The sequence below is a fragment of the Moschus berezovskii genome, chromosome 9, assembly GCF_049115385.1.
Source record: "Moschus berezovskii isolate FMDL1 chromosome 9, NW_MosBer_1.0, whole genome shotgun sequence".
Lineage (NCBI taxonomy): Eukaryota > Metazoa > Chordata > Mammalia > Artiodactyla > Moschidae > Moschus > Moschus berezovskii.
In genome coordinates, this window is record NC_142468.1 from 42465213 (window position 1) to 42489429 (window position 24217).

General features: G+C 37.2%; 1 protein-coding gene across 1 annotated transcript in view; it reads right to left on the bottom strand.

Annotated features, from left to right (window-relative positions):
• Positions 1 to 24217, bottom strand: part of CEP152 (centrosomal protein 152) — a 106243-nt gene that overhangs the window by 9610 nt on the left and 72416 nt on the right. The window contains exons 19-25 of the mRNA XM_055436655.2: positions 23336 to 23617; positions 20531 to 20662; positions 15748 to 16398; positions 11949 to 12078; positions 8147 to 8314; positions 4527 to 4626; positions 3640 to 3743 (exon numbers count right to left, since the gene is read on the bottom strand). Coding sequence (XP_055292630.2) covers positions 3640 to 3743; positions 4527 to 4626; positions 8147 to 8314; positions 11949 to 12078; positions 15748 to 16398; positions 20531 to 20662; positions 23336 to 23617 — 1567 coding nt within the window. The remainder of the gene's footprint in view (positions 1 to 3639; positions 3744 to 4526; positions 4627 to 8146; positions 8315 to 11948; positions 12079 to 15747; positions 16399 to 20530; positions 20663 to 23335; positions 23618 to 24217) is intronic.

Here is a 24217-nt window from a genome sequence, read left to right on the forward strand (position 1 = left end):
ATAATATACATATTCTTTGGCCACCTCATGCGTCGAGTTGACTCACTGGAAAAGACTCTGATGCTGGGAAAGGTTGGGGGCGGGAGGAGAAGGGGACGACGGAGAATGAGATGGCTGGATGCCATCACCGACTCTGTGGACATGAGTTTGAGTGTACTCCGGGAGTTGGTGATGGACAGGGAGGCCTGGCGTGCTGTAATTCATGGGGTCGCGGAGAGTCGGACACGACTGAGCGACTGAACTGAACTGAACTGATACACATATAGATGAGTCCCTTTGCTGTACACCAGAAGCTAACACAATGTTGTAAATCAACAACAACAACAAAAGTGAGAAAAAATCAATAAAACTAATATCCAGGTCTTTGAAAGAAGAAAACTGACAAACCTTTAGCTAGACTCACTAAGAAAACCCAGGACCAGATGGCTTCACTAGTAAATTCTACCAACCATTCAAAGAAGATATAATATCTACCTTTCTCAAATTCTTGTAAAAAAAAAAAACAGAGAAGGGGATACTCCCAAACACATTTTATGAAGTCAGCATTACCCTGGTGCCAAACTAAACAAGAACACCACCAAAAAAAAAAAAAAAAAGAGGCCAATATCACTGATGAACACAGACACAAAAATCTTCAAAATACTAACAAATCAAATTGAGCAATACATTAAAAGGAGCATATACCATGATCAAGTGGGATTTAATTCCAGGGATGCAAGGACTGATCAACATTCACAGTGCAATATACCATAATATACCACACATTAACAAAATGAAGGATAAAAACAATGTGATTTTCGCATAAAAACAAAGAGATCAATGGAATAAAATATAGAGCCCAGAAATAAACCCACCCACATGTGGTTAATTAATTTACAACATAGGAGGTAAGAATATATGATGGGGAAAGGACAATCTCTTCAAAAAATGGTAATGGAAAAACTGGACAGCCACATGCAAAAGAATCAGAGTGTGCTACTTTCTTATTTACAAAAAATCAACTTGAAGTGGATTAGGGGCTTGACTGTAAGACCAGAAAACCATAAAACTCCTAGAAGAAAATATTGGTAGTAAACTCACTGACACTGGTCTCAGTGATTTTTCTTTTTTTAGACCCAATTCCAAAAGCAGTGGCAACATAAGCAAAAATAAATAAGTGAGACAACATCAAACTACAATGCTTCTGCACAGCAAAGGAAACCATCGAAAAGATAAAAAGGCAACCTATTAAATAAAGGAGAGAAGATATTTGCAAATTATATATCTAATAAGGGATTAATTTCCAAAATATATATAAAGAACTCACACAACTCAGTATCAACAGGAAACAAACAACCTGACTAAAAAATGGGCAGAGGAATAGATAGGTTTCCAAAGAAAACATAGAGATGACCAATAAGAACATGCTCAACATCACTAATCATCATGGAAATGCAAGTCAAAATCACAATGACGTATCGCCTCACAGCTGTTAGAATAGCTATTATCAAAAGACCAAGATGTGTTAGTGAGCATGTGGAGGAAAAGAGAAACCCTATGAACTGGTGATGGGAATGTAGATTGGCATAGCCACTATGGAGGCTCCTCAAACATACTCAAACTGTATGGAGGTTCCTCAAAACATGAAAAATAGTACTACTATATAATCCAGCAACTTCACTTCTGGATATTTATCAAAAGAAAGTGAAAACACTAATTCAGAAAGATCTATGTGTGCCAGTGTTCACTGCAGCATTATGTACAATAGCCAAGCTCTCCAAACAACCTAAGCATCCATCAGTGGATGAATGGATAAAGAAGATGTGGTATATACACACAATGATACTACTCAGCCATAAAAAACACTAAAATCTTGCCATTTGTGACAACCTGGGTGGATCTTGAGGGCATTATGCTAAGTGAACTGTCAGAGAAAGACAAATACTGTATGATTTCATTTATATGCAGAATTTTTAAAAAAAAGCAAATGAACAGAGAACAGACTAGTGGTTGCCAGAGGGGAGAGGGTTGAACAGTGGGCAAAATGGGGAAGAGGGTCGATAAGTACAAAGTAATGAGGATGAAGAAGAACAGCACAGGTGACTATAGTAAAGAACACCTCACAGCAGGCCCCCTCTTATCCCTGGGGAATACATCCCAAGACCCTTAATGGATGCTTGAAACCACGTACTGAACCCAATATATACTACATTTTTTCTGATACATACATTGCCTTCTTAACATTTACTTTATAAATTAGGCACAGTAAGATTAGTAAGCTACAACAACTAGTAAGACAGCAATTTTAACAATTTAATAAAATTATGTGAATGTGATCTCTCTCTAAATATCTTACTGTGCATATTTAATGTCTTTTTCTTTTTAACTAAGCACTTATCATCCACTGTATCTGTAACTTTCGCAGTTTGAGGTGTGACAGCAAAACTATCATGAACTGTTTTCTTTCTTCACCATTTCATGGGTAGAAGATCTGTCCTTCCTGTAGATCTCAGCAACCTCACCATATGATTTTTCCTTTCCTTATTAAGTCAAGATCTTTTACCTTTTTACTTAAAGGAAGCACTTTACAGCTTCTCTTTGGCATATATGAATTGCTAACATCCCTATTCTTGCACCTTGCGGCCTTTATTAGGTAAAATAAGGGTTATGAATACAACCACTACAGTATAGTGATAGTGGGTCCAATAACCGAGGTGGGTACTAAGTGACCAACAGGCAGAATATGCTGGACAAAGGGGTGATTCACTTCCAGAGGCAGACACAGCATGATGGCTGAGATTTCATCATGCTACTCAAAATGGCCTGCAATTTAAAACTTACTATTTATGCAGTTTTCCACTTCATGTTTTTGGACTACAGTAGACCACAGGTAACTGAAACCATGAAAGTAAAATCACAAATAAGAGGGGACTATTGTATATTTTGTGACTTTGTATGGTGTTGGGGAAACTAGACTTATTGTGGTGATCACTTCACAGCATAAACAAACACAGAATCAATTATGTTACAGGCCTGAAACTAATATAGTGATATATGTCAATTATACTTTATTTTTATTTATTTTATTTTTTAATTTATTTATTTTAATTGGAGGCTAATTACATTATTGTATTGGTTTTGTCATACATTGACATGAATCTGCTCCGGGTGTACATGTGTTCCCCATCTTGAACCACCCTCCCACCTCCCTCCCCATCCCATCGCTCAGGGGCATCCCAGTGCACCAGCCCTGAGCATCCTGTATTACTCAGCAAGAACAGTCTTTTGGACTCTGTGGGAGAGGGCGAGGGTGGGATGATTTGGGAGAATGGCATTGAAACATGTATATTATCAATTATACTTTAAAATATATATACACATACATATTTTGGACTAAAGTCCAAAAAACCCCAGGATAATTAACAATATAAAAATACCTCTATCCTTGTGCCACTTCCAAAATTTTGGTGGCAAACCCCAAATTTACCTGGGTAAAATCACCTATTACGACATAATTTAGAAAAGCTAATAATGATCTCTTCTAAAAACAGGTAATATCTCAGATTAAGGTAGTTCACAAAATTCCCCCAAATTACTACTATTAGTTACAAAAAAGACCCAAACCACTTTAAAACCTTAGGGATCTCTTTAGAGACTTACGCTTAATCTTTTTTACAGCTTTAATGTATTGCCCACGAAGTTCTTCCAAGGCCACCTCATTGCATGGCAGGCAGGCATTTTCAATAGCTCCTTCTGAGAGTGACCTAAAAAACCAGAGATTAAGTGAAAAATGTAATTTGAAAAATATGTATTATAATTTTTAAAATATATATACATAAATATATATTCTAATAAAACAAGCTAAGGTGTGCTAAAAAATTCACATCTGAGGATCTCTACTATAATTATTTAGGAGAAAAAGGCAAACTTAAGTGTTATGGTTACTTATATCACAATAAATCCATGTGATGAAAACCTATGCAGTTACTGAAGAGCACATTATAAAAGAATATCTAATGACATGGGGGAAGAGTTTATCATATAATACTAATAAAAGGCCACAAAGTAGCTTATATAATCATCTCAATTTTTAAAACATGTGCACATGTTGTGTTTGTATAAAAGTGAAAGTCACTCAGTCATGTCTCTTTGTGACCCCTTGGATATACAGTCCATGGAGTTCTCCAGGCCAGAATACTGGAGTGGGTAGCCGTTCCCTTCTCCAAGAGATCTCCCCAACCAGGGAATCAAAGCCAGGTCTCCCATACTGCAGGCAGATTCTTTATCAGCTGAGCCACCAGAGAAGCCCAAGAATACTGGAGTGGGTAGCCTCTCCCTTCTCCAGCAGATCTTCACAACCCAAAGACTTTAAATAAAGAGTACCTTCTGGGAACAGGAGTTTAAAAGATTTTTTTTTTCATATTTTTTGCTATGCAACAATAAGAGTAATTGATATTCTTGGTATGATAATATTGATAGGACTGTTATTTTTTAAAAATTAAAGATACTCAGAAATAAACAGTTTCTTTGAAATAGTAAAAGTCTACCTCGGTGGTAGTGTTTTACAAAGTGTTCTCAGTTCTTCTAATTTATTCTTCATGTCATTGTTTTCTTCTATTAATTCTTCAACAACTTTAGTATTCTCTTCTAAAAAAGAAAGTTTATAGTATATTGGTCAATCTCTTTTTCTCTGTCTTTCCCATTACCAGCACAAATGTTCACAGAGGAGACTGCCAAATTTCCAGCTGTTCCCTGTGTCATTTGTTCCCTGATAAACCCAAATCTGACCACCCACTGTTCTATATTCTCAGCACTTTAAATCTGTATTCCATTTTCAACTTATTTTGGGTTACAGACTGTCCTGGAATAAATCTCCAATTGCTTTATATGCATGTAGTTTGCTTTCCAGTTAGATGGAAGGCTTTATTTAGAAATACAGGTTTCCTAATTCCATGTCCCTCATGGACCCTAGTATGCAATCTATGCTGATATAAATTGATCACTGAAAAAGCACCTCAATACAAAATTAAGAGAAAAAAGTTAAGCTTAAGTAGATGCCATTTTCAAAAATAACATAAGATCTTCAACTCTTTGAACTTTTAAAAACAAGATGAGGAGATTGATGGAGTCCATGTAGCACAGAGGACAAAGTATAAATTTCAGAGTCAGAGAGACACAAGTTTAAGGCCTTCTTACCCACTGGATGAGCTTAGGCAAATTACTGAATCTTTCTGAAACTGAGATTTTTCATGTGTAAAATAGGGATAGTGTTATTGACCTTGAAGATTATAATGGAAATAAGATAGTAAATGCACAGCACCTTATACAAGGTCTGGCAATAACAATGTTTAATAAATATGAACATGGGACCCCTTGTTTCCTACTATACCAGCCTTTCAACACACCCTACAAGTTGGGGAATGAATCATTCTGTTCTCCCAGTGATGGATACAGCTTGTATATTTCTAAACCACTCACTCTTACTCCATAACTTTTCAATGAATGCTACCATGACAGTGGAAAATGGAATTTAAGAAACAAAGCAACCAAAATAGCAAAAATTTTATCAACTAGCAGATTTACATTAACACAAACACTGAAATTATCAAATGTCTTAAATTCTGACCCTGACCTCTTTTATTAGCTTGCTGTTTTGAGCCAACTTGGAGAAGGAAATAGCAACCCACTCCAGTACTATTGCCTGGAAAATCCCATGGACAGAGGAGCCTGGTAGGCTACAGTCCATGGGGTCGCAAAGAGTCGGACACGACTGAGTGACCTAACCTTCACCTTTGAGCCAACTATCAACTTTCTTGGATTATTTCTAAGTCCACAAATTACAGAAGTTATCAGCCTCAAAAAGCACTATGTAGAATAACTATTGTATGATCACAATATACAGTGCTAAATATTATTATCTGTAATAACAATCTACTGCCCTTATCATTTCATTATATAAAACAAATTTCTTGATTTTCATCAAATTTTACAATAGCCTCCTCTACAGGAGGAGAAATTTACCTCCACAGTTGAACAAATTTACTCACTCTCCAGCCTCTGTTAAAGACCTAAGCAATCACCACGGGAACTGCAGTTGTTAAAATTTTTATCTCAAAATTGCTAAAACACTTTCTCGGCCTTAAAGCAATTATGATCTATCTTTAACAGACTTTCGTTCTATTCCGTTCAGTCGTGTCCAACTCTTTGCGACCCCATGGACTGTAGCCTACCAGGCTTCTCCATTCATGGGATTCTCCAGGCAAGAATACTGGAGTGGGTTACCATTTCCTTCTCCAGGGGATCTTCCCAACCCAGGGATCGAACCCGGGTCTCCCACATTGGAGGCAGACGCTTTAACCTCTGAGCCACCAGGGAAGCCCTTAACAGACTTAGGAAGCAGTAATGGGAGTAGGTGGCTTTTCTTGGGCAAAACTATTTACTGAGTGTGCTATGATGCCAGGTACTGTGCTAAGGCTGTGACAGGATTTAATCCTTGTCATCATCACACTCCAAACGAGAATACAGACATTAAACAATCACAAGGATGACAAATGTTACAAAACTCATAGGAACAGTGGGAAATGTCTAACAGCGGAAACTAGCCAAGTCTGGGGTGCTTAGGAAAGCCTCTATAGGGAAATCATGTGCCAGGGGGTTGATGAGTAGGAGTTAGCCAGGCATTGTGACCAGGATGGAGAGACAGATGCTGTTGGTAAATGAAGAGGTGCACAAAGGCCCAGAGAGTCAGTGAAATCCCTGCCACAGCTCTGTGACAGAATAAGAGGGCTGGGCAGGAGATGAGCCTGAAAGGCTGGCAGAAGTGGGATCAGGAAGGGCTTCTTAAAGTATGTCAAACTGTGTTTTACACCGAGGGCCAGACAAGCCACTGAGGCACTTTAAACAACAGAGTGTCACAGTCATATTTACTTTCCTAAAAGGCCATTCTAGCTTCCTGAAGGAGAATGGATTGGAGAGGCAAGACTGGAAGCAGAAAGAGACGACTGTTGTCCAAGCAAGTGACAGAGGTGAATGGAGCAAAAAAGTGAACCTACCCGCCTGGGTCTGGATGCAATATTGTTTGGGACCCTTGCATTCAGTCCTTCCTTCATTCAAGCATTTATTACTGTCTTGTGTATAATGGGTACTAGACTATAAGGATAAATGAGATAATATCTCAGCAAATCTATAGGTGAAAAAGATGTTGGGCAAGTATTCAAAAAGTGAGATACAGAATGCTAACAGAGGAGGAGACAAATGTCCTGAGGCCACACAGAAGCAGCCCGTCTAGCCCACACTGGCAAAAATCAAAGCTCTGCAGACAAGGTATCTTCTCAATTGAATTCTAAAGGATGGGCAAGAGTAGGGCCAAAACAAGAATCAGAGGGGAAAGCATAGGACAGAATGACAATACTGTAAAAGAAAATTCCTGACCAGCTCGGGCATCTGAAATATTTCAAAGGTAAGGAATATGGAGCACAGGGTGTAAGTGAAAACCCTGTGAAAGGTTAAGAGGGAGCAGCCTTATGAGCCCAATAGCTCCCTTCTTCAAGAGGGCAATAGGAAAAGGCAGAAGACAGGCCTTTTAGACAACTCCCTGAAAGCACTGTGAAGAACGGATGGAGAGAGGAGGCCACATCAGATCCAGACGCCTTGGTTCATGTCTCTTCCCTTTGCCTGGAATACCATTCTCTTTGGCAAACACACTCATCTTTCAAGGCTTAGTCAAGCCTTCCTTAACTTTAATAGGAGGAAGAATCAACTAACATCCTTTCTTCCTAGTTTACATGAATGTACTGCCAGCTACCCAGAGCTGCTATTATTCACTAATGTTTTCAGTTCTCCTTCTTTAATGATAAGCTTCTTGAAGCACGAGAATAGAGTCCTGTACATCTCCATCAGAAGTGGAATTTTGTCTGATGTCTTCACTGCTGTACCCTCAGTGCCTGGAACACTGCTTGACACACATTAAGCACTCAAAAGCTATTCAATCAAAAAAAGAAGGACTGAATTCAGTAATAATTATTTGCCTAATAAAAAAAGATCCAAATTAGTTTACAGTAATTCCCAAAGGTAATCAGTGCTTCCATTAACTAAAATGTCACATTTGAACATTCCAACCAGGATCAAGGAGATTTACACTTGTAGCAGTGCTACTTCAAATGCTAACCTCCGATTTTTTCCACTACAGCTTTGTGCTTCCTTTCTAAATGCTGAAGATGCCTACAGCATTTCTCCAGTTTTCTTTTCAGATCTTGACATTCCTGCTTTGCATTTTCAAGTTCTTGGAAGCAGTGTCCACAGCATGAATCTTTAATTTCAAGGACCTTTTTCTTATCTGCAAAAATTAAATGATAGCACACTTTTATATCAATTTAGACTATGAGAAGGAAGGAAACCAGATGACATGACTAAAGGCTATAGTGTAACAGAAAAAAGTATGATGCTTAAGAAAAAGAGACTTGAATTCAAATCCTGTTTTCACTATTTACCGGCTGTTGCATTACTTAACCTCTGAGACTCAGTTTCCTAATACGGAAAATTGAATAATATCATCTATTTTAAAAACTGCTCTGAAACACAATGCTCAGATCTTAGTATTGAATACAATTGTCCACTAAAAGGAACCAGGGTTCTTCAAGAAATGGCTGACTCCAGTACTGAGACAGGGTACCTTCAAGAAGAGACCAGGATATTTTGCTAGAAGGACATTTTTATGGTCTTGAAAGCATCTCCCCACAGATTCCTTATTAGTGGTGAGGGAGAAAAAACACAGTAATTATACAGTGAAGAAACTGGACAATAAGAAATACGAACATCACACATCTCCAGGTGTGGTATCACACCACCTGCGCAGTGGTCCAACTAAGAAAACACAATCCATGACAAATCATGAAGAAACACCAGACAAACTCAAAATGAGGAAAGTTCTGTTAAAAGCCAGGGGCTGACAGGTGCAAGGGAGAGTGGAGAATATATCTCTCAAAAATATCAATGTCATAAAAGGCAAAGAGAGGCCATAGAAATACCCTAGATTAAAAGAGATTAATGAGACGTGACATCTAAACGTAATACGTGACCCCGGACAGACTGCAGTACCGTAAGGGGAAAAAAATGCTATAAAGACTTTGTCAGATCAATTGACTAAATCAGAATACAAAGAGAAGATTGGCAAAACTATATAACACATATTTTCATCTAATGTTAAATTTACTATACTAAAGTATATAAGGAAAACCCCTATTTTGGGAAAATACACACTGAAGTATTTGGGGGTAAAGGGGCATAATGCATATAATGAAAGTGAAAGTGAACTCGCTCAGTCGTGTCTGACTTTTTGCAACCCATGGACTGTAGCCTAACAGGCTCCTCTATCCATGGGATTTTCCAGGCAAGAATAGTGGAGTGGGTTGCCATTTCCTTCTCTAGGAGATCTGCCCAACCCAGGCATTGAACCCAGGTTTCCCGCATTGTAGACTGACGCTTTACCATCTGAATCAACAGGGAAGTCTACAACCTATGACCTATCGTCAAATGGTTCAGAAAGAAATGAAATGTTCACAGACATGTACACACGGATGAACACAAATGGGGTAATACGTTATCACTAAGTGTATCTAGGTAAAGGGTACATGAGCGATCTTTGCAACTATTTTTGCAACTTTTCTGTAAGATTTGACATTACCTCCAAATTAAAAAAAAAAAAAGGTATAAGCTGTCAGGAGGTATAAACGTACAAATATTGTCTGGCACAGAACCTGGCATAAAGCAAGTATACAATAAGAAATGGCTATGGCTACTAGTAACATATAAAGTTTATAAAATTTACGTAATATACAAAAATGATAGAGATTATTACTATTAATATAACTGATATAATGAAGAAGGAATACAAATTGGCACAGGTTCACAGGCCAGTATCTAAAATGTTGATGTAAAAACATTGGTCCAGCAAAATTATTCTTCACTCTCTTCTCACTTCAGTTTCTTTCAAATGGTATCATTTATGTTTACAAATATCAAAGGATAAATGAAACATCACCATACATTGCACTCACTTCATTGAAGGTACTGTTTTGTAAAACTGGAAACGAGGCCAAATGCCCATTGACAACAGAATAGATAAATTATACTATATTCATACAACAGAATACTATACAACAATGAAAATGAATGAACCAGAGCCATATACATGAACAAAGACAAATTTTAGAAGCTCAATATTAAGCGGAAAAAAGACAAGTTACAAAAACTAAAACAAGTATTAAACCATTTTTATAATGTTAAAAGATAAATGAAAGCAATAGCTTTTTGAGGATACCTATATTTGGTCAAAACATAAAGAAAAGCAAGGAAATTTTTTTTTTAATGTCAAAATATTTATTACCTCAGTTGGTGGGGAAGTTATAGGGATGGAATGATGATGAAACACAGGCATCTTCAACAGTACTGGTGATGTTCTACCTCCTAAGTCAAATAGTGTGTTCCTGTTTGTTGGGTTGATAACTTACATGTGCATTACACATATCTTTTTGCATGTATCAATTATTGCATAATTAATATTTAAATTAGTTTTAAAAATGATAAAATATTAAGAGAATATAACCACACTACTAACAGTGGTACTCTCTGGTGAGGGGCTTGATCACATAGTAAATGTTTTTGATTATTCAACCCTTTCTGATGTTACTGTGCTTGTTTTTAGGGAAAAAAAGATTAAAGAAAGAATGTAAATCCTTCTATAGTCTGATCTGTCCTAAGTCAAAACTGATTTCTTTCATATTAACTGGACCTCCCTAAGCCAAATGATGTGTAAAACTCATTTCTCTGCATTTCACAAATTAGGAAGTAACTTTCAAGTTATTCTAAATATAACAACAGACATAAAATGACACTGAAAAGTAGGAAACAAAATACAAATTAGGATAGTATTACCCTGCTAATTGTTAAATTAGTATTTACTTAATTGGCAAAAAGACATTTGCAACTATCTAGAAACTAGAGGTAAGGGAAGAGGCTCTCTGGTCTGACGATGAGAGAAATAACAGTCAACTGATGTCTCAGAAAAGGCAGATGTTCTCTAGGACTCTGGTAATATGCCTACTGAATTTGAGAGTGTGGAAACCAAGGTTATTCACTTTGTACATGATTTCCTCTGGCAAGCCTTAGTTCTTTTCCAGATTACAATGGAGACAGCAGACAAGAAACAGAAAAAGTATGTATATTTTGTAGATGGAGGGAGGGAGCAGGCTACAAGGGGTGGATGTCCTAAGAGGACTGGAACTTACAAGGAGTACAGCAGTTCCTAGTTCAAAATCCCAGTAAATGGACAGTATATGCCCATATTCCCCAGTGAGCTCTGAATACCTCAAGGGGCTGCAGCATGGTGCAATTCTTTTCAAACTAACAACTCTAAGTCACTAAGTTAAATTATTAATTCATCAGATATTCAAGGAACACAAACTATGTGCCATTCACTACGTGCCAGGTGGTAGAGAGGAAGAGATAAAATCACTGCCCTTACCTGAAGAAAACACCAAATACATCAGGAAACACTTAGTACACTTCAGAAAGAGTTCTATTAAAAATAGCTGAAATAAGCTTCAGTAACCTGAATAGAAAAGTCTCAGTGATTTGGCAATTCTCTTATGTGTAACTTCTGATTTCTCAACAAAGCCAGGGAATGAAAACATGACCACTCTACTAAAATTTTCATTATTACCTTTATAATACGAGTCACTCATGAATGGGAAGAAGACCATGAAAAGAGAAGAAATATGAGGGCCTACAGCAACCCTGTCTTCTAATGTAAAATGAACCTAGGGAGAGGATACACATAAAGTAGCAGTCATATCACCCATTTGTTCACTCATGAAAACTGCACATCTTTGACTTCCTTTTATCCTCAAAGCAACCCTCAGGAACTGGAACTATGGATATTGCAAAGACACGTAGGAACAGAATCCCATTACCAGCTTCTGCTTCTTGTACGGCCGCCAAAGGCAGAGCATGATGTCCAGACGTAGGCGCAGGAAGCATCGCCTGGACTCCAGGGTCTCCTCTGCCCGTGGCAGGATCCTTAGAGATCTTGGTCATATTTCTCTGAAACAGATTATCTTCATAGTTAATGCCTATTAAAACTCTCTCTAATTAAAATGCTAATATTAAAAATATAAAAAGAAAACACAGCCTTAAAAAAATCTGGCCTAAACTATCAACATTTTTTTAGGATTTTACGTGAATACTGTCATTACTATCAGCTAGACTCCTATGATGGCATGTTCCAAATGAGACTGTTATCCAACAGAAGACTGGTAGACTGGCTATGGGATAGATGGAGATACCGTTTGCACTTTTAAGATATTTTAACAGTTTATGTGATCAACCCACAGGACTGACAGGAGCAATCAGAACTGTTCTTGAAAATCCAAAACATTTTCACTGCAACAGGGAGCAAATTCATTAGAAATTTACAATACTAAGCTTATGCCTTCCATGAATTGAAAGTAACAACAATAAAAATTTTTGGAACTTATATAGTATGCTATATATCTAAATACTTTATGTTGTCATTTGTTGACAAGGAAAGACAGTTCAATTCTAATGTTAAGGAGAGAGACTGAGGTTCACCTAAGTGAAAATCTTGTGCAAGACCATTTCCTCACTAGTATTTATTGAACACTTTCTGCATTCTAGTTTCTGTTCTGGCAACACAACTACTAACTCATTAATGGTGGGACGTTTTTTTAAGTCAATATATTTTCCGATTTTGGACAACTAGTAAATCCCAAACAGACCAGTTGATCTTGAGAAAGCTGTCTTGTTTAATTACTTACAATACTTTATATATGCTTAACTCTGGAAGGCTTGATTTCGAATCACTGTCAGGAAAGCTACCCATGCAGCCCAGCAGAAGCAGAGGTCAATAGGTACAAAGACTGCAAACTCCAGGCAATCAAGACGCTATAAGGTTGAGGCCAAAGGAGTAATAAAAAATGACCCCAAAGGCAGCTAATGTCTCCAATTTCTGCTCAGAACTGGAGAAAAGCCAAGATGGCAAAAAAGGAGCAATCTTTTTGTCTTAGTTTTAACTTGACATTGCTGGTAAGACCACACATCCTTAAATTTGTTTAAAAATTGTGTTCCAATTGCTATTTCTCTTTTCTTTTAGTCATTATGAACTGCTGTATTAATATACTTAGTATTTAAATATAAATAACTTGTTTGATTAGGCATTTATTTTATTGGAAACAACTAGTTTTAATTCATTGCAACTTCACCATTTAAAATCTTGATAATCTAAACTTAATTGTTCTCACCAACAAAAAAGTACAGTAAATAGGTGAGGTGATGTATGTGTTAATTAACTAAATGGTGGAATCCACCCAGGGATTGAACCCAAATCTCTTGTGTCTCTTACGTTAGCAGGCAGATGCTTTACCACTATGCTACCTGGGAAGACCCTTTCACGATGTTTATGTATAGCAAATCACCATGATACATACTTTAAACACCTTATAATTTTATTTGTCAGTTATAGTTCAATAAAGCTGAAAAAAATTAAATTTGACATTTAAGTAATTTTAATGAGGACTTGTTTTATATATACTGATCACTTTTTTCCAGTCTTAAGTTTCATGAGAAGTTCAAAAAACCACAAATTTAATTAATCATAAATCACAGTTCTTCACATTTACGGCACTTGTATTGCAAATTTATAATCACTGCTTTTTAATCACTGCTTTATCTCAAGGTCCTGAGCAGAGTTAGCTCTAAGACAGCAGAAGGCTGAGTACTACTCTTTTGTGACAAATTTCTGTAACAAATGCCAAATAAGACATTTCAGAGTCACCCTTTTCCCAAGAATGGAATCTGATCCCACTCAGCATAAGTTGCAAAAGTCTAAGTTCTGAGCCAAATTATGTGAATTTGTCTCCATATATGTGTAAGATGCATAAAGTCATACAGAGGATCTTATCCTGCTTGCACAAGGATGTGTGCTCAGTCGCTCAGTCATGTCTGACTCTTTGTGACCCCATGGACTGTGCAGCATGCCAGACTCCTCTGTCCATGGAATTTTCCAGGCAAAAACAGTGGAGTGAGTTGTCATTTCCTTCTCCAAGGGATCTTCCTGATCCAGGGATCAAACCCACATCTCTTATGTCTTCTGCATTGGCAGGCAGATTCCTTACTACTGTGCCAACTGGGAAGCCTGCACAACTATAAGCCCTATAAAAACATTAGGAGAATGGTGTTGTGAGTTTCTTGACTTTTACAGCAGACAAAAGTTTGCTTCAGGAAAGCAAATGTGAAAGCATAGAACATGATCTTCCCATCACTTCTTACCCTTTAAGTTGCCATAAATAATTTTTCTTAATTATATACTTTATCCAAAAATTCTCAACGAAGTATTTTAAGCAGTATTCATGGGAATTGGTCTTGCCAATCCAGTGAATTTTACACTAAAAGTAACTATTAGGCAGTAACATCTTTGTGAAATCAAGAATAAAAATATCAACTGGATTGAATTGGGATGAGGTAGACTGATCTTTCGGAGAAGGGAATGGCAACCCACTCTAGTGTTCTTGCCTGGAGAATCCCAGGGACAGCGGAGCCTGTTGGGCTGCCGTCTATGGGGTTGCACAGAGTCGGACATGACTGATGCAACTTAGCAGCAGCAGACTGATCTTTCAGGTTCCTTTGGCGCTACAATTCTGTATTGTTTCAAATGCAAAATGCAGAAAGACCAAGCTGTGTCATTTGTATCCTACCAAAATCCAAGGAATTAGACCAGGGATTTGTATTTTATTTTTCAGATGAGCAACTATAATTTATGACTACCCAAGGGAATAAACTAGATATCACTAAGTATGGGATTAGAACTCAGATTTTCTTTTTTGTAGCCTGTAATTCTTTTCAGTAGGTATTAATACCAAACGCTCAATCCTGGCCTTGAAAAGCTTTAATTACAATATTTTAATGAATCTTAACTCGTGTTTCAACTTTTTTATCAGACAAAACTTACAATATTGGCATTTTTTTCTACCTCAAATACCAAATGTTAACATTGGCTGCTCACAACGGCTAGAATACCATTCTGGAATTTTCATGTATATCTAATGTCTTTATTGATAAGGCAGCAAGACTTTGGTTTTAGCAGATATTCCACACAAACTAAAAGCTGGTGTCAGAGAATACTTATACAATGAAAAGAATACAACTAATCCATTCTATATGCACATACAAAGTACACCAACAAAACTCTGCCTCAGAGTTTTGTGTGATTAAACCGTACCTCTACTTGTTTATTTCTATAACAATATTCTTTGGACTCAGTGTTTTTTTGCCTGCACAAGATATAAATTCAAGGGTAAGCAATAGGCTTTCAAACTCTTTAGAAGTTATAGCTTAATATGATGCAAGTTGTCATGCCCCCCCAAAATAGGAATGAAAGTTATTCCACTTCTGAAATCTGAGGTCCTTACAATAAACAGCATGGGTTTTGTTTTGCTTTTATAGGAAAAAAAGATATCTAGACGATAAAAGCTCTGCTCATATTTGTGGCACTATGAAAGAGCAAAGTTTTGGGGGCAAAAAATATATATATATTGCAATCCTTTGAATTTGCTAAAGATTTTTTAAATCACTAGTAAAAACACAAGTCTCACATCTATTAAACTGGAGAGTGAAGAAAGGAAGAAATACCAAATGCAACTTCAATAATCCTACATGACGCTGAATCATAGCTCTTTTCACTTATCAGGAACATACCTTCCCCAAGTCTGAGTCGACAGTTTCTATAAGTAAGGAGAGTATATCTTGAAATGCTTTCTGTATGCAGGCCTTTAGTTTTTCAAAATATTGCACAGACATCCATTTCGAAGAACAAGTGGACAAGAGTTCCAAAAGGGGCTTACTCTCTGAACCACTGGCTTGCTCCTTCAGGGTGTCCTTTAAGAGAAACTCCAAGACAGTTAGGATGTTTTCCTCATGCTGATGGATTTCCAGTTGGATCCGCCTGGCTTCCTGCATAGTCCATTCTCTGCGGCTCTGGTCTAGACACGCCTGTAATTCTGTCTCCTTCTGAAGAAGTAGTTCAGTTTTTTGCTTCATAAAGTCTTCCTTAGCTGCAGCAAGAACTTCATTAATTTTATTTCGATGGTCATCTAAAAATTGCCGGTAATCTTGCTCATTTTGTTCTTGAATTCTGTGGATTTCTTCTTGCTTTTCTTTGTTCCATTCACTCCGGGCCTTTGCCAGTTCAGCCCTGACAACCACGGGGAGTTCCTCATTCTTTAACTCAAGCTCTCTCTGCAGAGAATGAATCTTCTCCTCCATTTCCTTTCCAGGTGTGACATTTTTCTTCATATTTGCAACCTCGCTTTTCCATTTCTCTTTAGCTTCAGAAACAGCAAACAGTATCTAAAGGGTAAAACAATATATAATAAAAACTTTTTATGATTCTTCTCATCAATAAAAAAAATTAAAGTTACTGTTTGGGTTAATCTTTGAACTTGTCAAACAAGGGATTTAAAATCAAAATTAAAGAGAAAAAGTAAATTTAGATAATACATTAGCTGGTCCTAAAATATAATTACACTCAATGTGAAGTTCTCTGCCCTTATTTTAAATCATCTAATATTTTTGTAAAATAAATAAAATTTAAAAATAAAAATTAAACAAAATTAAAAATAAAACATCCATTTCTATACAGATAACTAGAAATTTAAAGTGACCAAAAAATATTCAATTACATAATTATCTGAAACTAATTTTAGAAAAAAAATTTGTATTTTAATACAGACGCTATCTCAAATCTAAGCCACCCAAAAATAAATCATCTTTTATGTGAACCAAAAAGCAGCCTCATAAGGAAATCTTACTATTTTTAGGAATATAACACTTACCTGAACAATAACTTGCTGGCAAACATAATGTATTTTAATGCAATTCTACTGCTTAAATCAGTTCATTTAATTAATCTAAATTTTCTTTGTACAGAATAATAGGACGAGTAGATCATAGACATCAATAGAACACAAGCAAAAATTAACAGGGGATCAAAAATCCTGAGCTCTTGCTAAAATCCTGACTTGGACTTCAGAGGCAGCCTCATATAATACAGGCTCTGGAGATAAACTGCTGAAATAACAACTTCCCATTCCTGAACTTCTTTGATCCTCAATTTGCTCATCTATAATCTGGAGACAATTGCAATGCCCATCTTATAATTGATTGTTTTATTTAAATTATTTATTTAATTTAAATTATTTAAATAAGCAAAAAATTATTTAAGATTTTTTAAGATTAAATGACAAAAATAATCTGTTTAAAGCACTTAGCCCAGAGCATAGCAAACAATAAGACTCAGAAAATATTATGAATTTACTGTTACTCTTGGCTACACAGGCTTAGAAAATATCTTCATCTGTTTTACACTGTCTACTATATATAACAGGCAGATTAGATGATAACCTCAAGTTCCTTTCACTTCTAATATTCCCTGGACTAAATCAGAGAAGCCACATGGATACATATGCAAAAGAAGAATTGGTCTGGCCTAGATGGTGGTGACCACTATGAATCAATACCATATATATACTGTGGCTATGGAGATGGAAGGTCGGCTTCCTTAATTCTCAGCTATTACATAATTATAGCAAATGTCTTCAACTATATAGATTTCTAGACACATTATATATCTTTACTCAATAAAAGTGTTCCTAAATAGTTGGCTATAAGTCAAAAATTTTGAACCATACTTTACAAAAGGAGCCTACTATCTAAGATGAGCTTTACATAGCAAAATTATTTTACCACCAGTAAAATAATTCAGTAGCGATGTGAAACATGTTTCCTTTCCCAAGAAGGAAAACAGGGCATGTCACAGTGGATGCCTGGAAATGATCAACAAGTAACTAGGGTGGAGGGGTCAGGTCCCAGGGAAACTGGGTGACCCTTCCAACCTCACCAAAACTATACAACCTCTCATATAAAGTTTTACAGGAGAATTTGGCAGCATTAATTGATTTAGTGCTTCCTGGCATTGCTGCATATTAGAATCACCTGCTGCTGCTGCTGCTGCTAAGTCACTTCAGTCGTGTCCGACTCTGTGTGACCCCATAGACGGAAGCCCACCAGGCTCCCCCGTCCCTGGGATTCTCCAGGCAAGAACACTGGAGTGGGTTGCCATTTCCTTCTCCAATGTGTGAAAGTGGAAAGTGAAAAGTGAAAGTGAAGTCGCTCAGTCGTGTCCGACCCTTAGCGACCCCACGGACTGCAGCCTACCAGGCTCCTCCATCCATGGGATTTTCTAGGCAATAGTACTGGAGTGGCTTGCCATTGCCTTCTCCGAGGAGCTGTTAAAAATCCTGACTGATGCCCAGGCCACACCCCGTACCAATTAAAACATAAAGCCTAGGGGTGGGAGCCAGGCAGCATTTTTTAAAGATTCTCAGGTTTTTCCAATATGCAGCAAAGTTGAGGAACCACTGAACCAACTTGACTACTTTTGGATTCTGGAAACTGGTTTTCAATTTCCATAGATTTTGATGGATCCCTCTAATCTTACAAGAACTTTTCGGCCAGTGCTGAAAAACTGGTTCTTGCCTACCTCATTGGCTTGGAGGAAGGATTTACAACATGCTAACTCACTCCAGACCCATCAAATCAGCATCTCTAGGAGCAAAGCCCAGGAATCTGCTCTAACAACTCCTCCACGTGATTCTCATGCCTGTTGCCTGTTGAAACTTTGAGAGGCAACACACGGTCCTCTTGCTTCTGTATTTCTACATTCACATATATTCAATTCAGGACTCTGTGTTCTTATGGAAAGATCAATTTATTATTATTAACTTCTGAACTCTAAGAGACATATGTACATCATCATAGAGTTTCCTCTTTCTCTCTACCTCTTATATTTCCTTTTGAAATACCAACTCATTGGAAAAGACCCTGTTGCTGGGAAAGATTGAGGGCAGGAGGAGAAGGGGGTGACAAAGGATGAGATGGTTGGATGGCATCATCAACACAATGGACATGAGTCTGAGTCGACTCTGGGAGATAGTGAATGACAGGGAAGCCTGGCGTGCTGCAGTCCATGGGGCGGTAAAGACTCGGACATAACTTAGCAACTGAACAACAACTAAAAAAATACAGAGAATATTATAATGAACATCCATGTACCACCATATAACTTGAGAAAATATTAAAACAGATTTTTTTTACTTACACTGAATTATTCCTCAAGTAATTTGTGGAATATAAGACTATGAATACAACGTATGACTCATTTACAACGTCTATTACACACATTATTTTCCAAAATTGTTGTGACAACAGGAGAGTAATATATGCTTGAAACTGCAATCTATTATATTTTGCATATTACAATTAAGAGAGGATATAAACATATGGCATAAAATAGCACCTTAAGTTTGCTGGACTTCTCATGAAGATTGTATGTTCATATATTTGGGGTACTTATCTATAGACTGTTTCTCATAAATTTGTATTGCTTTTCTTATCACATATAATGGTTCTATTTGATTCACTTACTTTCCTTATTTTTATTATCCCCTCTTTTAATTTTACTACATAAACAAAAATGTACATATTTTATCCTATTTATCTGTCTTTGCTACTGTGCCTGTTGCTTCACTACTGAATTATGATGCAAATCTGAAATATTCAATTTCTTTTAATTTTCCTATACTTTCATTTTAAAATGCTTAATTTCTGAATCAACCTAGAGTTTATTGTGATGTTTGGGGTGGAAAAACAATTTTTCCAAAGTGCTATCTGGCTATCATAAGACTACTTAATATAGAATAATTCCTCATTCCATGTTTTGAAACAATTAAGTTCTTATTCGTTACTGGACCTATCTTCAAAGTCTGTATAGAACTGAATGAAAATTCTATTTTTGTGACTCAACACTGTCTGAATTGTTGCTTTCCAACATATTCTATTAAGTGTTAGGGCTGGACTACTACTCCTTTTCCAGAATATTTTAAATTTCTTAGCCCTTTCAGTTTTCCAAATAAAATTTCATATTATTGTGTCAAATTTCAAAACTAAGTTCAGTTTATTGGTATTCTGACTAGAACTGGTTTATCCTAATAAAGTAAGTTGGAAGAATACAAATGGTTGTAATACCTAATGCTTCTAGTCAAGCAACATGACATCTCTGGAAAGAAGTGCTGATTATTTACCAAGGAAAGTATAAGACTACTGACACAGCACATAAAACAACAGTTATACATGTGAAAGGATATCATATAGCTAACTATGCTCTGATTCTCCTAAAAATATGGCAAAGTAGAAAAAGATTTTGTTCCCTGGATAAGGTTCCAGATTGTGAGAGTTTCATTGACTCTGAAACACATTCTCTTCCCCTCAACTACATGACACTGATGAGAACAGATCCCACTAGTAGGGTCCTGAGCTAATGCTTAATAGGCACTATCACATGTAATCCTTCCACAATGCTGTGAGCAGGTTCCTGGGACCGAGATGAGGTCCTCCTGAAGGTTCTTCCCAGGAGAGCTCTTACCCGCTTGGCCACTGACTGCTCTTGTAGCTCCTCCCACTTCTTCTGTTCTGTTCTTACAAGTGCTTTATATTCTGCGAGCTCTGGCAGTTCTTCCAGCCACCGATGACGAGCATTCTGCACAGCTGTTTCTACCTTCAGGAGAGCAATTGCGAGAGACGGGTAAAGTAAGGTATACAATTTCAGAAAGACCCCATTTGCAGGCAGCCTCTATGATTTCCTGTGCATTTTACACTGTTTTGCACTGGAGTAAACTGATTTCAAGTCCCCCCCAACCCTTATCCCCAGCAATGAATTTAATCCTTCTGTTCTAAATGTTCCTAACTGGCCCAAATGCCAAACCAGGAAGCAGAAAACTATACGTGCTTAATGGCCACTGCAATTAATAGAAAGAGCTTCCCTGGTGGCTCAGTCAGTAAAGAACCCACCTGAAAAAGAATCCACCTGCAATGCAGGATATCAGGGTTCAATCTCTGAGTAGGGAAGATCCCTTGAAGAGGAAATGGCAACCCACTCCAGTATTCTTGCTTGGGAAACATTATGGACAGAGAAGCCTGGTGGGCTACAGTTCATAGAGTTGCAAAGAGTCAGACACAACTTACTGACTAAACCACCACAACCATTAATAGAAAATTATACAAATTGCCACTTCCAACAAACTCCTATTTATCTCAGGGTGAAAAAGAAGAAATGCAGGGAGCTTGCTTGATGTCGGCCTCTGGCCAGTCAGTATACCCACCACCTTCTCACTCCCTGTGCCTGACGTATCAACATGTGCACACAGGCAAATGCACAGTACAGTTTAGAGCCTTATACTGAGCAATTTCTCTTGCTGTCAAGGATGACTCTGTGACCATAAAGTAAGGGGGATACTTCAAGTCAAGCAAAAATATAAAGCTTGAATTATGAGGGTGATCTGGTTGTAAATCCATTACAGGTTACCACAGATCATTTATGAAATAATCTTTCCTACTTCCTTGTTCAAAATATCAAGATATACATATGACCATACATACACACAAAAGCAGAGTTGATGTAAGGGGCTGAATTTGTCACTAAGATGCTAAATAAATTTATAGGTAAATTCTAGGCAGTTAAAAACATGGGGAAAAGATAAAGCTAGCTCCTACAGAAATTTATATTCCTTCCTGCTGCTGCTGCTGCTAAGTCACTCCAGTCGTGTCCGACTCTGTGCAACCCCATAGATGGCAGCCCACCAGGCTCCGCCGTCCCTGGGATTATCCAGGCAAGAACACTGGAGTGGGTTGCCATTTCCTTCTCTAATGCATGAAAGTGAAAAGTGAAAGTGAAGTCGCTCAGTCGTGTCGGACTCTTAGCGACCCCATGGACTGCAGCCCACCAGGCTCCTCCATCCATGGGATTTTCCAGGCAAGAGTACTGGAGTGGGGTGCCATTGCCTTCTCCGATATTCCTTCCTAAGTTACTGCAAACATTTCCTTTCGATAACATCCTGCTTTTTGTTTTTCTTCATAAGATCTGTAATTATATAAATACCAAACCAGCACCCTTAAATATGTTTCTCTGACAATAAAACATTTTATTAACTCTGTTCAAAACTGAAACAGCTGAGAAAATTATTTTTTAATTGACTGAAAATGTCCTTAAAAAAATTACATACTCTTGCCTATGCTTCCATACTTTCAGGATCCCTTGTAAAATATGTATAACAATTTAACAGAACTTGTATGTTATATGTATAACAATTTAGGCAGAACTTCAAGTATTTATCAAAAGCCAAGTATGTATTTTTTTAAAACTTTACTTCAGGTATTATCTTCAGACTTTACATTAAGTAACAGATATAAAATTTTAAAATACATAATAAATAATATTATATTAAGGTCTGAGGATCTCTGAGGGCTAGAAACCTTGTCAGGTGGTTTGTGAGGTCAAAATTATCAAAATATTTGGCCCTCCTTTGTCTTTTTTACTCCCATTCTTTCACGTGTAAATAGTACAGGTCTCCAGAGGCTACATGCTATATAATGTGTCACTTCCCTGACAGCCAAAGGCAAATGTGCATGAGGACTCTTATTTTTTAAAGTTTTCTTGCATTTTTTTTCCAGTAGAGTAAAAAAAATATACAACCAACATAGGAAAAGCTGTTTCAAGTCTTCAGGTTTTAAAATTGTAAAGACATCCTGAGAACAAAAAATTTAAGCACCACTGTAATAGATAATATTGATAAAATAATAACTCAGTTTTATTCTATTAACACAAAGCTATGCTTTTCTCTGTTTGACCCTTCTTGGAAGCAAGTAACAGGTCCCAGTTAAAAAGGAGCTACCTTTTTGAGTGCTTCCAAGGGGAGGTAATGACACCACTTTTTGGCCACAGGATTTATAGACAAAGTCGCATTTAAAGGACAGGCTTCCAGATTCAAGTCTCAACACAAATATTGTTAAATATCCTATTCACTTTAAGCTTACTTATCTATAACTACTTTAGCAAAATATTTTCCATAAAGTTAGATATGAAAGATACGTAAGTAAATTGTGCTTTATTCAGATGTCAAACCATCATCATTTCCCTCAGTCATCTTAATATTTAGACCAACCTCAGAGGAGCAAACATTTTGTACACTGGAAGAATATATAGAAAAACTGATAGTCAATCGTTTTGTGACAGAAATATAGTGAAAATTTCAGAACATAAGATTGTTACTCTACCCTAGGGTGCACAAAATATTTAAGCATAAAGTTATGAACAAGTTCAATGGTAACACTTTACAGTGTTACCATTAGTAGGCAGTTCCAATAATTTTGCTACAGTAAACCTGCCTATTACCTGTTTGGCAATATTTTCACAATATTTGAGTTCCATTTCAAACTCAAGTTTCTTCAAGTTCCCCTTGATGGCTGTTTCCTTCTCTTGCTCTAAATTTTGCTGGATCTTTCGCTTCTTTTCTTCTATCATGACTGCCATCTCTTTCTTGGAAATAACATCAATGGTGGTTTCTTGGTCAGTTTGGCTGCAACAATCTGAGGTCTTCTTTTTCATTGCCTTTATAGTTTGATCCAATTTAGACTGCCACTCCTTCTCAAGCTGTTGAATCAGTTCCTGTTTGATCTGTTTTCAGAAGAAAAATCACATGAAGAGAAAAATATTCAAATAAGCAAAAACTAGAATTAACAGGTAGCCAAAAAAGCAACCACAGATGGTTTGAGAACCATCTAGACATTGCGGCAGTAATCACGTGAGGTTTCAAAATGTAGTCAATGAGAACATATCCTCACAGAAATTCTGAAAGCTACTCTTTGACTTTATCTGCTGCTGATGCTGCTGCTGCTAAGTCACTTCAGTCGTGTCCAACTCTGTGTGACCCCATAGACGGAAGCCCACCAGGCTCCCCCGTCCCTGGGATTCTCCAGGCAAGAACACTGGAGTGGGCTGCCATTTCCTTCTCCAATGTGTGAAAGTGAAAAGTGAAAGTGAAGTCGCTCAGTCGTGTCCGACCCTTAGCGACCCCACGGACTGCAGCCTACCAGGCTCCTCCATCCATGGGATTTTCTAGGCAAGAGTACTGGAGTGGCTTGCCATTGCCTTCTCCGTGACTTTATCTACGGGACACAAATCACATGGGAGATTTAAGTATGTTGTATAAGATCAGGTTATCTTGCTCTCAAGATGGAAACTTTCACATTGCCACTACAATGATGGTATGATTAA